The 15,219-nt window shown below is 38.0% G+C and overlaps 1 protein-coding gene across 1 annotated transcript; it reads right to left on the bottom strand.

The window, feature by feature from the left end:
* Positions 1-5,780: 5,780 nt before the first annotated feature.
* On the bottom strand, positions 5,781-13,895 carry vxn (vexin). The gene is made up of 6 exons (XM_002935312.5): positions 13,427-13,895; positions 12,393-12,448; positions 10,935-11,064; positions 9,124-9,188; positions 7,870-7,958; positions 5,781-7,218 (listed from the first exon to the last, which is right to left on the bottom strand). The coding sequence occupies exons 1-6, from the start codon at positions 13,491-13,493 to the stop codon at positions 7,053-7,055; spliced, it is 573 nt and encodes a 190-aa protein (XP_002935358.1). The 5' UTR covers positions 13,494-13,895; the 3' UTR covers positions 5,781-7,052.
* Positions 13,896-15,219: the final 1,324 nt, after the last annotated feature.

The following is a 15,219-nucleotide window of genomic DNA, read 5'->3' as shown; positions in this document are numbered from 1 at the left end:
TCTAACAATAGGAAAAGGGAATTCAAGTCACCCTAACCCAGAATGCAGGAATTTAATCCTAACCCAGATTACTCTATGGTACAGCTAGTGCTAGTTATTTTTTTCCCATTTCTTGTACCTTTTTAAGGCATGCTGCCATGTAAGGTTACATATGTTTTCATTCATTCATTCATTCAGTATTTGCCTTATTTGGCCACCCTATGTTTGGATCACAAGAGGGACTTGCAGACCCACAGGGACAACATCTATGCAGCCCTGTTTTACATTTGCGTTTTTCATGGTTTTTTTTTTTTTTTGCTTCTTGAATATCAGTAATTCCATTATTGAAATTCAGAATTTTTAATGCAAAAAAACTTGAATCATGGAAAAAAAATATGTACATTTATAAATAACCCCCTTAGTCAAGGTGTGGAAACCTATCAGATAATAACATGACACTAGGGCTTGTAGGGGTTAGAAGGAACTTTGTCACCACGCTACCACTCCCAGCATTCCTTTGTACACCGGTAGATATATTGGCAATTGTAGTTTTACAACTGGGAATGAGAAACGAATTAAACTCAGTCTATTACCAATTGTGCAAAGTATTTGTATTTGTTGGATTCTATTAAATCACTTCTATAAAACAGTCCTGTAGTTTTAACTGCAGTTGTGTATCAGCCATCACACACCAGTATTGTGCGTAATTCAATATGGCTCAAAACATCCAACCTATCAGATAATCCAGATTAAATAATTATTGATACCCTGTATTCACACAGAAGAGACCTTGCATCCTATTGTTTAGGAGACATCCGAGCTGTGATCAGTGCACAAGGAAACACCTGTCTTTGCAAGTAATACTTTCACCGCAAACTGTGGTTATCTCTTAGCCAGCTGGCCTGAAAAGTGCAAATCAGCAGAAGAGAGGGAAATGCATATTGGTTGAGGTTACATCGTACATCTATAATATGCTACATGTAGGCAATGGGCTCTCTGCTCTTCTGAGATTTTTGATACAAACTTTAAATTGGGATAATGTGACCCTAAGATATATGGTAAGAAAATGTTGTGGCCGCCACTGTGCCTTTGGTCATATCTTGAAGGTCTAGTTTGTGGGTAGCACAGAAGAACCACCATGCTGAAAAATCACTACTGTAAACGAAACAAAAGACCTTATACGCACACCCTTAACTCTCCTCAAAAATTCGCGTTCGGTGCTCACTGCGGGGGGATCGGCACCCTCCCAAAGAATCCAATTCGAAGAAAGCAACGGCACTCAGGAGCTACAAACGGGACTAGCCCTTTAGATGCTTTATTACGGAAGTGCAACGTTTCGGGGCAAAACAACCCCTTTGTCAAGGCTTGACAAATGGGTTGTTTTGCCCCGAAACGTTGCACTTCCGTAATAAAGCATAAATCGAATTGAAAAATCACTACTGACCATTGGCTAGAGACTTCAGGCCATTATGCTAGCAGTGAAGCACCTAAATCTTAGGTACAAATATCTCTAGGAACCCTTTACTAACCAACCCATGGGAAGGGCATGTTTTTTTTAAAAAAAAACACACCTTTCTAGTATTCCCACTTCCTATTTAATTTGGGATTAAAGCTGGAGGAAGGAATCTAACCCCATCTCTTTTTCAGTATCTAAAGTGCCTCTAAAACACTTTAATCAAAGTGGTCCTCTTTGACCTGGATTGCTGAACCAGTGTTTCTGTTTCTGATAAAGCTGGCTCTGGAAGGAGGCTCTGTCTTTTTTTTGGGGGGGGCATACTTGGGCAGATGGAGTACAATGGGTCACACAATTGATATTGTTTGCATGAGGTCAGTGTCTTATTGTTCATTAATCATTTTTCCAGTGTTTGTGTGGCTGAGTGCAGGACATTTATCAGCTTAAATATCAATTTTTCAAGTTTGTGAATTTGTGAAGTTTTTTCTATTTCGAATAAACTTGCATTTTTGAAAAATTGAAAAACTCATTTGAATAAAAAAAAATACAATCTCCAAAATCTCGAACTGAAAAAATTGCTTGATATTGCAAAAGGCAACTCCTATTGACTTCTACATGCTTTTAGATTTGAGTTTTTCTAGTTTTTGCACTTAATAAAGATCAAACATTTACATTTTTGAACCATGTTTTAATATTGGAAGTTTTAGCACAAAAAATAGAATTGTGGGAAAAATGGAAATTTGAACATTAATAAATAAACCCCTTAAAGAGCCGCAATCATCACTTCCCTAATGTGCAGTGATATCTTTGTGCTGCAGCAATGGGCTCACATACAAAGGAAAAGACTGCTTTAGAATGAGCTGCATCCCCTTTATAAATAGAATTTCTCTCCACTGCCCTCCACTGCACGCCACCGAGAACCCCAAATTATAGGGAACACTGGTTTATGGCATTGTGCTTTTATTTGTTTAATAATATTTGGTATATTTTATTAAGCATTATACTGTTCCTGATAAAGGAAATTAAGGAATGCTCCTTAATAGACCATTATGTGAAAGGTACCTCCAATTGTAAGAGCTGCTAGGGAGGGAAAAGCTATGTATAATCTTTGTAAAGCCTTATAAAATATGTTAGCATTGTACATATCCAGATTGCTCCGAATTACGGGAAGACCATCGCCCATAGACTCCATATTAACAAAATAATTAATAAAAAAGTACCTTGTACTTGATCCCAACTAAGATATAGTTAATTCTTATTGGAGGCAAAGCAATCCTATTTGGTTTTTTAATGCTTAAATGATTTTATAGCAGACTTAAGGTATGGAGATCCAAATTATGGAAAGACCCCTTATCGAGAAAACACCAAGGTCCTGATCGTTCTGGATAACAGGTCCCATACCTGTATATATTAACTACATAAATTACATGTATAGGATTTATCTAGAAACCCGTTATCCAGAAAACCAAAGTACAGGAAAGCTATCTCCCATAGGGGTTGATTCACTAAAGGTCGAAAAGCGTTATTGCATGGTTTTTTGCGTTCAAATTGCCGCAATAAATAACGACCGATTCGTCAAAGTAATTTTGCATGCGTTAAATCGTGCACTACTGCAATGCGTTCATTTTAACGCATGTGGTAATTCGTGCGTGGAAATAATACTAACACATGATTCACAAACACATATGAAGCGTTAAACGCGCTAAATATCGCATTAGTCTGTGCGAATATTAACACCTACCTGGGGCAGGCGGTACTTACAGAAAATTGTGGTTGGTGAGCTTTTGGCAACACAATAAGGACTTTGCAGTGGGATTTTTTTCAAGTCTGTGTTGGCCCTAGAGTGATGCAGCCTCCAGTTTGCAGGGAAATAGTCATTTTCAGAAAAGTAGTTTTACAAACGTAACGGTTACGTGCGTTAAATTGTGTGCTAATATAGCAAGCGGCAAAATATATTGCGCAGCGGGAATTACCGCACACGCAGAAAATAACGCAAGAAAAATGCTCATCACGACTTAAATAACGCAAACAATATCACGTCTAAATTAATGCAAGTATTCTTTTATTGAATCGTGCGTTAAGTCGCAAAAAATAAGAAGCGATAAAATTTTTAACACATGCTATAAATACCGCTCGTTTTAATGCACTTTAGTGAATCAACCCCATAGACTCCATTTTAATAAAAAAATTCTAATTTATTAATGATTTCATTTTTCTCTGTAATAATAAGACAGTACCTTGTAGTTGGTCCAAACTAAAACAATCCTGTTGGGTTTATTCAATGTTTAAATAATTCTTTAGTAGACTTAAGGTATCAGGATCCAAATTATGGAAATAATGAAAAACCCCTAATCTGAAAACGCATACCATGCCTGTATAATGATAATCTATTTTGTTAGCAGAAACGGGCAATCACTAGTTCCACTTGTGGTTCCGCTATATGGAAATATCTCCTGATTGAAGTAATAATATCCATAAACTTCTTTGGAACAGCTACCCTTGTGCCAATAAATAATTATGTTGCATTTATATAATTATGTCTATGAATAATGCCTGGGAAAGGAAAATTACTAGGGCAGCTCTGCGCATACAAGGAACATCTCCAGAGTGTATTCTCCTGTTATAGGGGGAAAAAAATAAACCCCTTTTAATGTCCTGCTTAATGTTTTTTCTTGGTTTGTGCAATGATAATAAAAAGGTGTAGGAACACTGAATATACATAACAAAATGCTGCACCTTATGCTTGGGGAGGGGCACAACCTGTGGCCCACCTGTGCCCTTAATTCAGAAAGCTTGATCATTTTACAGAAACGTAGGTATTTAGTGAAATAAAACCATGTCATTCTGAAATGAATCTTAATGCATTGCACTACAAGAGATTATCCCTATTATGGCCATTATCTTATCTTTCAAACAGACTGCTCCTCTATGAGATCCATTTCCAAGAGTATACGTTTCTGTAACGTAATACATTGTACAGCGTATAATTCTGAAGATTGTGGTTAGATTAACATTATTATCTGGCACTGAGTGATTTAATAAATACATGATCCTCATAAACAACAAAATCTGTCTGACAAATATTCATCTGTTGGAAATAAGGTGGCAGAGGTTTGAGTGACTCAAAACCTTTCCGTGATGTTTCAGCACTGCCTCAATATGGTTAAAGGGAAAATAACCTCTCTTTGTATCTGAGCAGGCCTGGGCTGGCAATCTGTGGATTCTGGCATATGCCAGAGGGGCTGCTGTAAGATGCCATAGACAGTCACTATTTATTGGGCTGGTGGGGGGCTGTTTGGCCTCCGTGTACTTGAAATGCCAGGGCCTGTTTTGAATCCCAGTCCAGGCCTGTATCTGAGGGCCACATTAATTAATCTTTCCATAAATGACCCCTAGCAAACAGTTGCATAGGCAGTTCTTGCCTGTAAATCTTATTTATCTGTAGGTTTGCATTTATTTATATATGTGGAATTAGCCATGCTTCAAAGACTCTAGTAAACTCTTGTGCCCAAATAAAATGGCATGATGAATTCTTGTTTTGCCAAGAAATAACCTTTGAACCTAGAATCTCCCAGAAAGAGTAAACATTATTCTAAGCTATAACGAAAAGCCATGTATCCATAGGGCTGATTCACTAAGGTGCGTTTAAACGAGCGCTATTTATAGCATGCGGTAAAAATGTTATCGCGTCTTATTTTTCACGTCTTAACGCACGATTCACTAAAAGGATATTTGCGTTAATTTAGACGTGATGCTGTTTGAGTTATTTAAGTCGCGAAGACTATTTTTGTGCGGTATTTGACGCAACACGCGCTAATTAACGAAGCGCGCGCGCCATATTAGCCATACACGCCATTACGTTCGTAAAACTACTTTTTTTAAAAAATGCCCATTTCCCTGCAAACTGGAGGCTGCATCACTCTAGGGCCAACACATAATTGAATAAATCCCACTGCAAAGTCCATATTGTGTTGCCAAAAGCTCATTAACTGTACTTTTCTATAATTACCGCCTGCCCCAAGTAGGTATTAATTTTTGTATAGACTAATGCGATATTTAGCGCGTCTAAGTGTTTCTGAATCATGCGTTAGTATTATTTCTGCGTGCTAATTAACGCAATGCGGTAAAATGGATGCATGCGGTTGTGCGCTAATTAACGCATGCGATATGCGACTTAACGCATGAGATAATACTTTAGCAAATCACGCATTTTTTTTCCGCGTCTATTGTAATGTAAAAAAACATGCAATAAGCGTTATCGCACTTTATTGAAACATGTCTTTCGAACTACTAGATAGTGTACCAGTAAGACCTTAGAACCATAAGATGAAAAAGAAGAAAAGGGTAATTAACACTAAACACAATTTATTTCTATGAAAGTGCAAATAACAACATTTCACAGATAAATAAATATAAGTTTGTATAAATAACATAAATATAAAACATATTAGGCTAGGAGAAACATCTCATTTCTCCCCTGTCATCATTGTGGATTAAATGTCAACATTTAACACTGCCAACAAAGAAAGAATGGTGGCCAGGAATCATTTAAACATTTATATAAAGTAATAAATATTGTTGCAGCATACTCTGTTGCCGGAAGCTGTATTTCACCAGGATCTGGCAGGATTCATTTCAAAGGCTGAAGACCCCTAGGTTATTATAAAACTAGAGCAAGGACTTGGATGAAGCATAGTAGGGCACTATAGGAAGTGGAGAGCACAAGAACACAGCAAGAAACAGGTTCTTTACCATCCCCCTGCCCTCTTTAGAAACGTATATTAAACAAAGGAACAATAGATTGTGTGGCCTTACAAGCGGAATGGCTTTATCTTTAAGTAGGGCACTGGCAGCAGCGTAGGGCAAAAGGCATATTGCCTTGAACACTCAAGGGCCAGAACCACCACCACAAATTGCCGGAACCCAGATATAAAGTCCATGTCTCATTCTATCCAAACAGATATAGAAAACCCATAGTGCCTTTAGGTACATTTACAGTCTCTTCTGCATTTTCTTGCTTCAGGTGAGGTTTCAAATAGTTAAAATTAAACAAGTTTTAGAGCATGTATTTAACTAACCAGTTTCACAAAACAGTCTTATTATTTCACATCACATCATCTCTAGATATTTAATGTTCTAATGGTGTGATTCCTCAAACATTAGCCCCTCAGATGCACAGGGGGAAGACCATTCATTTGACTGCATAAATGAATCAGTGATCTCCCTGGCAAAGGATCACTGTTGGAAAAGTCTAGATAAATTCTTTTTACAAACCATGAACCAGTGCACGTGTGAAAACAATCTTGGAGGGATCATTGTACTAAAACATTAAATATCTCAACACAATAAAACTATATTGTGAAACAAATGTATTAAAATTCCACCTCATTTTGTTGTTCATGTTAATCCTGTGGCAGATCTTCCAGCAATGTTTTTGGGAGGCAGCACGACAACCCAGAATTTAGATCTTGTGCTATTCTTTTTTTCTTTGTGTAAGATTTGCTAGTGCACTAGTAGTGAAAGAATGATAGCATAAATAAATTCTCATCATTTTTGGCTTTGTTACAGTCATCAGCAAGTGTAGAAACTGGCAGAGCTGTTTATTTTGGCATGTCTTCCTTTAGTCGTCTTCAAAGGCACAGTTAGAAGCACCGATATATTCCACAGTCCTCTTTAGTTTCAGCCCAATTTTCTCCAGTAGACTTGGTGTTTTTTTTGGGACTGTCTGGGCAGTAAGGGGCAAAGTGGCTTCATCCTTGGGAATCTGTGGTCGCTGCTCTCTGCACCTGATCAAGAATATCAATAAGAACATTAAAGTGTGTAATTCAAATCCACTCTATGGTTATAGCATTGATTTTTTTTGAGTATCCCCCTGAGATAATTGGAAAAAGGTGCCCTCAACAGTAGTAAAAACTGGACAGTCCAGAGCTAAAATAGTCATTATCCTTAGCTTGATTTATATATGACACCTTATTGACTTTATATCAGGCCAAAATGACAGCCACTGCATCTGATTTCTGGTCAGTGTTTTGCCAAATATATTGATCAGGCAGTCTGGAAAATCCAATTCCAATTGTTTTACAGCTTTGTGACCAAACAGGGCAAAAATTTGCACCGAGACCAAATTATCGTGCACCAAAATAATGCATTATACATTTCTCATAACAGCAATAATAGGTGAAATGTAAATACACTATAAAATCAATACACATTTTTAAATGGACACTGGTGTTTAAAGTCACCGACTGAGATCATTTTTGCTTGACGCAGTTTTATGTTAAAGAGATGACCTTTAACCTAGGCCACCTGTCGCTGTTTTAAGTCAAGGGAGTACAAGGGACCTGACCTACTTCAATTACACAGTGCACTATTGTCACTTGAGCAGCATCTGTACTTGTAGCCATGAGAGGGGGAGTCCATGGAACAAGCCAACTTACCCCTGTGTCTCATAGTTGATGGGCGAAGCTGGCACAGTGGGGGCATTCTGTTTGTCTGTGCTGTAGGCTGGCAGCGTGCTAAGGCTTTTCTGTACAATGTAAGCAAAAAACACACAGACAGTTTATATTGTTAAAAATATGACTATGATGCAAACACTGAATGAAAAGATAAATCTTTAGCCAAGGCATTATATTGTCTATAATCAGTTATATATTTGCATTGTACAGTACTACAGAATAGATTATTCCTTTATAAATATAATATAATAAGAACAATAATGATATTCTTTACTGGGACATATATGGGCTTATTTATCAATTTTCTAGTTTGTGAATTGGTGAGTTTTTTTCTAGCTCGAATCTTAAAAAAACTTGAATGTTTGTTTATTTATTAATATAAAAAACTCATTCAAATAAAAAACAACTTCAATACCTCGAATTTGTCAGTTAACAAACTTGAAAAACTTGGAAATCTCAAATTGAAAAATATGGCTTAATTTTGTCTATGACAACTCCCACTGACCACTCGTAAGCTTTAAGATGCTGAAGTTTTACATTTAAAGTTTTTGGGCTTTAATTAATATGGGAGAGTAGAGTTTTTGAACCATAATTCAAATATTGGGAGTTTTAGCACAAAAAAAATGGAAAAAAGTTGAATTTGAATGTTAATATATCACCAACATAGTGATTGTTTTTAAAGAAATAACCTAGTAAAAAAGTTAGGAGTCAATAAGGAAGTATTATGGGGTCAATAAGGAAGTATTATGGGGTCAATAAGGAAGTATTATGGGGTCAATAAGGAAGTATTATGGGGTCAGCCAGACCCCAGGCGTAAGTTTACCCCAGAGAGTGAACTGATGAGAAACAGTTATCACGTCTCTGGAACAAACCATGCAGAGTAGTAGGGTTTCCTGAACTCCCTATATACAAAATAATAGTGAATCCTAACTTAAAACTTATGTACACAAATTATACATTTTTCTCCTAATTAGAAGCTGTTTAGAGAAGAACCCTAGCAAACATAATATTCAGGGACTCATTCTTGTTTCTTAGTACCTTTAGAAAATTGAGTAAATACTAGAAAAAAATAAAAATGACTTTATGTAAAATTGAGGTTCAATTGTGACTTTGCTTATAGACTGAAAATCATTTTTTTACTCCATGCTATCAAAATATTGCATAGATTACCAGTATACAGTAAATCCAAATGTAAATCTAACAAGGTATATGCACAATTCACAAAGAGAAACTTACTGTTTTGGGCTGTACAGATTGTTTGCGTCGACTAAACCGCGAAGTCTTTTTTTCAGTGCTTTGAACTACAAAATAAAGTCATAAAATGACTGGGTGCCCAAATGAATAACTGATTTTCAAGCCCCATTCAGAGTATACAAAAGAGTAAAAATTATGGAAACAACTTTGTGTACAAATGTATTACTAGAACCTCATGCCTAACAATCATTTGGTATTCCAAATACAAAGGCATCAACAAGTACATGAATGGGTTCCATTATCTGGCATGCTTGGGAGCTAGGGATTTCTGAACAATTTCCATAATTGAAAACACCATACTGTAAAGCATTAAAATAACAAACATAAAAAATATGAATAGTTTTCTTAAATACAACTCATGGAAGATGACATTTCTGTACTGTGGAGCTTTATAGGTGTAATGGGTTTCTTGATATAAGACCCCTTCCATGTTGCTATGCATACATACTACCTACCTGCCCAGAACCTTCTTTCCACTGACTGAAAAAGTCTATAGTGGTCATTTATAATAACTTTGCTTTTTAACTTGTTTATTAATGACCTGGAGGTGGGCATAGACAGTACTGTTTCTATTTTTGCTGATGACACTAAATTGTGCAAAACTATAAGTTCCATGCAGGATGCTGCCGCTTTGCAGAGCGATTTGACAAAATTAGATAACTGGGCAGCAAACTGGAAAATGAGATTCAATGTTGATAAGTGCAAAGTTATGCACTTTGGTAGAAATAATATAAACGCAAACTATCTACTGAATGGTAGTGTGTTGGGGGTTTCCTTGATGGAGAAGGATCTAGGGGTTTTTGTTGATAACAAGTTGTCTAATGCCAGGCAGTGTCATTCTGTGGCTACTAAAGCAAATAAAGTGCTGTCTTGTATAAAAAAGGGCATTGACTCAAGGGATGAGAACATAATTTTGCCCCTTTATAGGGGCATACCTTGAGTATGCAGTGCAGTTTTGGGCTCCAGTCCTTAAGAAGGATATTAATGAGCTGGAGAGAGTGCAGAGACGTGCAACTAAACTGGTTAAGGGGATGGAAGATTTAAACTATGAGGTGAGACTGTCGAGGTTGGGGTTGTTTTCTCTGGAAAAGAGGCGCTTGCGAGGGGACATGATTACTCTGTACAAGTACATTAGAGGGGATTATAGGCAGTTGGGGGATGTTCTTTTTTCCCATAAAAACAATCAGCGCACCAGAGGCCCCCCCTTTAGATTAGAGGAAAGGAGCTTCCATTTGAAGCAGCGTAGGTGGTTTTTCATGCTGAGGGCAGTGAGGTTGGGGAATGCCCTTCCTTGTGATGCTGTAATGGCAGATTCTGTTAATGCCTTTAAGAGGGGCCTGGATGAGTTCTTGATCAATCAGAATATACAAGGCTATTGTGATACTAATATCTACAGTTAGTACTAGTGGTTGTATATATAGTGTATGTATGTGAGTGTATTGATTGGTAGGTGTGGGTTAAGTGTGCTGGGTTTACTTGGATGGGTTGAACTTGATGGACACATGTAACTATGTAACTATGTAACTTGGGGTAAGTGCTAGAGCGCTACTTGCACCCTGGAGTAATCTGTGATCTGCTCCTCGCACTGCATTGACAGTGCTGCCCCTTGGATCAAGTGATGCCTAATGCAGTCAGTGCTTGATTCAGGGGGTACTGCTGCCATGAGTCAGGTTGAGAATCTTGCCACAGCAGTGCCCTGCAGGTTACCAGGTGCAGACAATTTTTAAAGCTCTGACTTTTAAAAATTAAGACCCCACTGTAGTGCTAAGTTGAACTGACCCTTTCATACTTACTGTGCTTAGTAGTGTCCTGTACTGCAAGTCTCCACATCTCATCATTTCTGTGAAGAACCTGCAGGAGTTCCACTTGCTGTGCCACAAGTTCCTGAGCCAGGTGGGGGTGTGCATCACAAGACAGTGCCCCCTACGGTTAAAAGAAAATGTATTGCTAAGGTCTTTTCCAAGTTTATGCTCAATACATATTTTCACATCAGTTATGATAGGACTTCTTTATAAAGAGCTGTCAAGGTGCTAAGGTGCTAAGGTGCAATTTGCAATGAACCCACCACTAGGCCCATGTGATGCAACTCTTGCACTCTTTGTAAATCTCAGTCTTCATTATGGGAATGACTTAGAATGTTACATGGGTTGTGTCTTGTTCATAAATATGGCCATAGACAGCCGGAATCTGTATGGTATCCATCTGATTGGTCTGTAGGTAGAACAAATGAATACTATATATATATCTCTAGCTAGCTGTTGTTGAACTTCCTAAAAAGGACCATTGGAATCACAATGTTGAGTGTGTCAGTACCCCTAACTTTTTTAGAGATGGTATACTCTGGGTTAGAGCAGTGTGAATAGTGGGATGCTATACTCCCATCTTGCCTCATCCCAAATCTGCACAACCTGACCTGCCCAAGCCCCATCTCCAATCCATCTATATGCTGCCCCTTATGTGAAAAGCTCCACCTATTTTGTGTCAGCCTGGGTCCCCTAATTTGACCAGGCCCTGCTATTAATCCTGTCTGCACCCTGATGGCAGCCCTGGGCATACTAGCTATTTTGATCAACTCTACTGAATAATGGCAATTAAATAGCTAGCGATCACTGCATCAACTCACACATAAATCACTGTGAGCATCCCTTGACCCGTGATCATGATTTTTTAAAATTAAAATGCCACAACGCTGGGAAATGTGTTTTTTTTAGCGCACCAGTGCCTTTTTTTTATTAGTGAGGCATCAGTTAAGCATTTGAATTCACTCTCTAAAAGTGTAAAATTAAGATACAAAGACTGCTTATTGTAAAGTGTCTCTGCTGAACTACTCTGCTAGGAATCAGCTGCTCATTTCTCCCCTGTACCTCTTCTGGCATCTCAAGTTCATTACTTCAAAGAACCAATCTCTTTATAAATTCACTTGTTAAGTAAAGTAAAACAAGAGCAATCTTGCCAGCAAAAGGCTTTTTTTTATATTGGACTTTGGGGGCTATGTAATAAAATTCACTAAGTTTGCTCAAGAGCAGTAACCCATAGCAACCAATTAACAGGTAGCATTTACTGGTCACCCGTTTAAAAGCAAATATCTTATTGGTTGCTATGGGTTACTGCTCCTGGGCAAACTTAGTCACGTTTATTACATGTGGAGGTTTGAGAGTTTAGGATTGCTGCTGCTGTATGGTATAGAAGATAAAATAGTGAAGTGAAGATAAAATAATATCATAAATCTTGCACATGCACTGCTTTCTTACCCTACTCACGTGGGTCTTCTGAGCAGCTGAAGCCTTTCCTTTGGATGATTTGCATACTGAAAATAAACAAATATAAAATATGTAAACATTTTACAAATTAAATAAGGTTATAACTACACACATGATAAATGTTCCCTACCTACCATGCTTATGCTACTTACCTCCTTGTACAGTACAACTTCACACTGTGTTCCATGCCTCCTTACATATGCACCCTATTAATAACATTCTGCATACACTAGCCCATGATGCCTAACTCCCCACACACTCTCTTCCACTCAGCCTTCCCTATCCCAACAAATCCCAAGGCTTTTAGCACTCTGTCATTGGCTCACAGCCCCTAACATCCTTGTTGAACCCCTCAAGGTTTTATAAAAAGTGGTACAGAATGGAAGCTGGCAGTTAGAGTTGGCACTTTGCTTACAGTGCCAGCTGATACATTACCCTGTATATGCACTCTGCAGTTTTAATTTATTTCAGCAAAGTCATCACATCAGCTATCACGTCACTCTGTTTCCTACAATTCCCATAATGCACTATATACGGTTATTGCTTATAAAAGTGCAGACTTTGCAACATAAGAGCCAATTAACTTTTTATGATACGACTGCACCATTCAGAATGCTGTGCTCCCTTTGATTTTTTTTAAGATAGGCTATGTCCGAAAAGATCACAGTTCCCAAAATGCTCAGTAAGTCTCCCTCAAACAAAAGGCACAGCAGCAGCAGACCAGGGTGGCAGTTATTATTGCCGCTGCATCCCCTATTTCTCAATGTGCTGCTATTCGTTCTTTTTTTGCCAGAACTTGCACAATGATGGTGCATTAAGAGCTTTGCACATTAAATGGTTGAAAGTTAAAGGAGTTAAATGATGACGGCTTCTAAGTTAAAAGTTTTTCTGCACAGCATTACACAATATAAGTTATAAGTTCTAAACATCCCTCTCTGATGTCAGAAGGGGCCATTTATAATTCCAGGGAGCTATAGTAAAATAAATAGGATATCCAGCTTGCAGATCCCTTTATCGGCACTTACCCCTGGCAGGAGAAGCAGTGCTGACATTCTGTAGGTTCTTATAGCTCTGCCTGTGTAGCTTGATCATTTCTCCCTGAGGTCGCCTTGTGGTGTCCAGCAGCTTGAATGAAACCACAATGAGCAGCTCCTAAATATGCTGCCGGATTCCGCACCCCTGATCATTGTCCAGGTTTACAAAGGATGGACAGGCTGCTGCTGTGATCTCATCTCATTCTGTATTCCACATTGTAACATTATGTACTCCCATCTGTCTTCCAAAGAATTCCATTCATACAAAGGAGTGGTGCCTAAGCTGACAGAGAAGCATCTTATCACCCCAGGGCCAGTGAACTCCATTGCTTCCTGTTCCATCAAATATGACTAACTCACTCGGCTCATCATATTTCTTTGCTTATAATAGATTTTATAGTGTTAATAAGGCTTTTTTGTAGAAAACACTGATGATGGACAATGCTCTGGGCAAAAAACAGCATTTGTCTGTCTGTCTATCTATCTATCTATCTATCTATCTATCTATCTATCTATCTATCTATCATCTATCTATCTATCAATCTATCATCTGTCTATTTATTATCTATCTATCAGTGATTATGCCACTGCTCCGGTGTACAGGGGGTCTGGAACGTGGGGGTTGCTTCCTCTATAGCTGTAAAATAATCCCCCCCCCCAGCATCTTTCACTTATCTATCTATCATCTATCTATCTATCATCTATCTATCTATCTATCTATCTATCATCTATCTATCTATCTATCTATCTATCATCTATCTATCTATCTATCATCTCTCTGTTTATCTATCTATTTATCATCTATCTATCTATCTATCATCTATCTATCTATCTATCTATCTATCATCTATCTGTCATCTATATATCTATCTATCTATCTATCTATCTATCTATCTATCTATCTATCTATCATCTATCTAGCAGTAGTTACACCACTGCTATCATCTATCTATCTTTTCCCATTTTCATATTTAGGCTGCCAATAAAGATAAGGAGCAGTATATCAAGTAACAGAGTAAAGGAAATGACTGTGCTGTCGGATGAGTTATTTTCTTTTCTTTATCTGTGTTGTCATGTAGAACCATAATAATAATAATAATAATTGACTAATGACCAAAGGAATACTACAGTGCAGCTACTGTACCAATATTCTTAAAAGTGAATACAAAGGGCCATAAAATCGAACGTGTCAGGACATTTCCTTTGTTGGTGATAATAGTGCACATCTAACAATGAGTCTGAAATGTGACCCGGAGACTCAATTACAGTTTGATTTATAGAGACACGTGTCCAGCTTGTGTAGTTGATGCCATTAGCATGAGACTTGCCCGGCGTGTTCATCTGCTCGAGCTCTGCCTCCCCTGCGCACTAAACAGCCTAAGCAGATGGGGAATTGCCTGTCCCACAAAGGAATTGTTTATCTTCCTTTTGTTGCTCATTCAAGTGATCACAACAAATCCATTACCTACGCATAACAGGATCAGTGCCCCGGCCATCGGTGACTGAATGGGGCTTGTGTTGTATTGGGGGATTTAATGTCTTAACATGAGTCCTGATAATACTGCCATTAAAATATAGACAGCAAATTAAAAGTGTTTTTTTGTGTCTGTGATGAGTTTAGCATGTGTTAGCTGGCATAAATCACAAATTGTCACAATGCAGAGTATTTTTTATCCTGTCTAAAAAACATTATTATAGGTATCGGGGACACATTCACATGAGTCGCTGCCCGAGTGGCGCTTACAGTCTAAAGGTGGCCATACACGGCAGATATAAGCTGCCGA

Source organism: Xenopus tropicalis, chromosome 6, assembly GCF_000004195.4.
Source record: "Xenopus tropicalis strain Nigerian chromosome 6, UCB_Xtro_10.0, whole genome shotgun sequence".
Taxonomy (NCBI): Eukaryota; Metazoa; Chordata; class Amphibia; order Anura; family Pipidae; genus Xenopus; species Xenopus tropicalis.
This window is presented reverse-complemented; position numbering and strand designations above follow the sequence as displayed.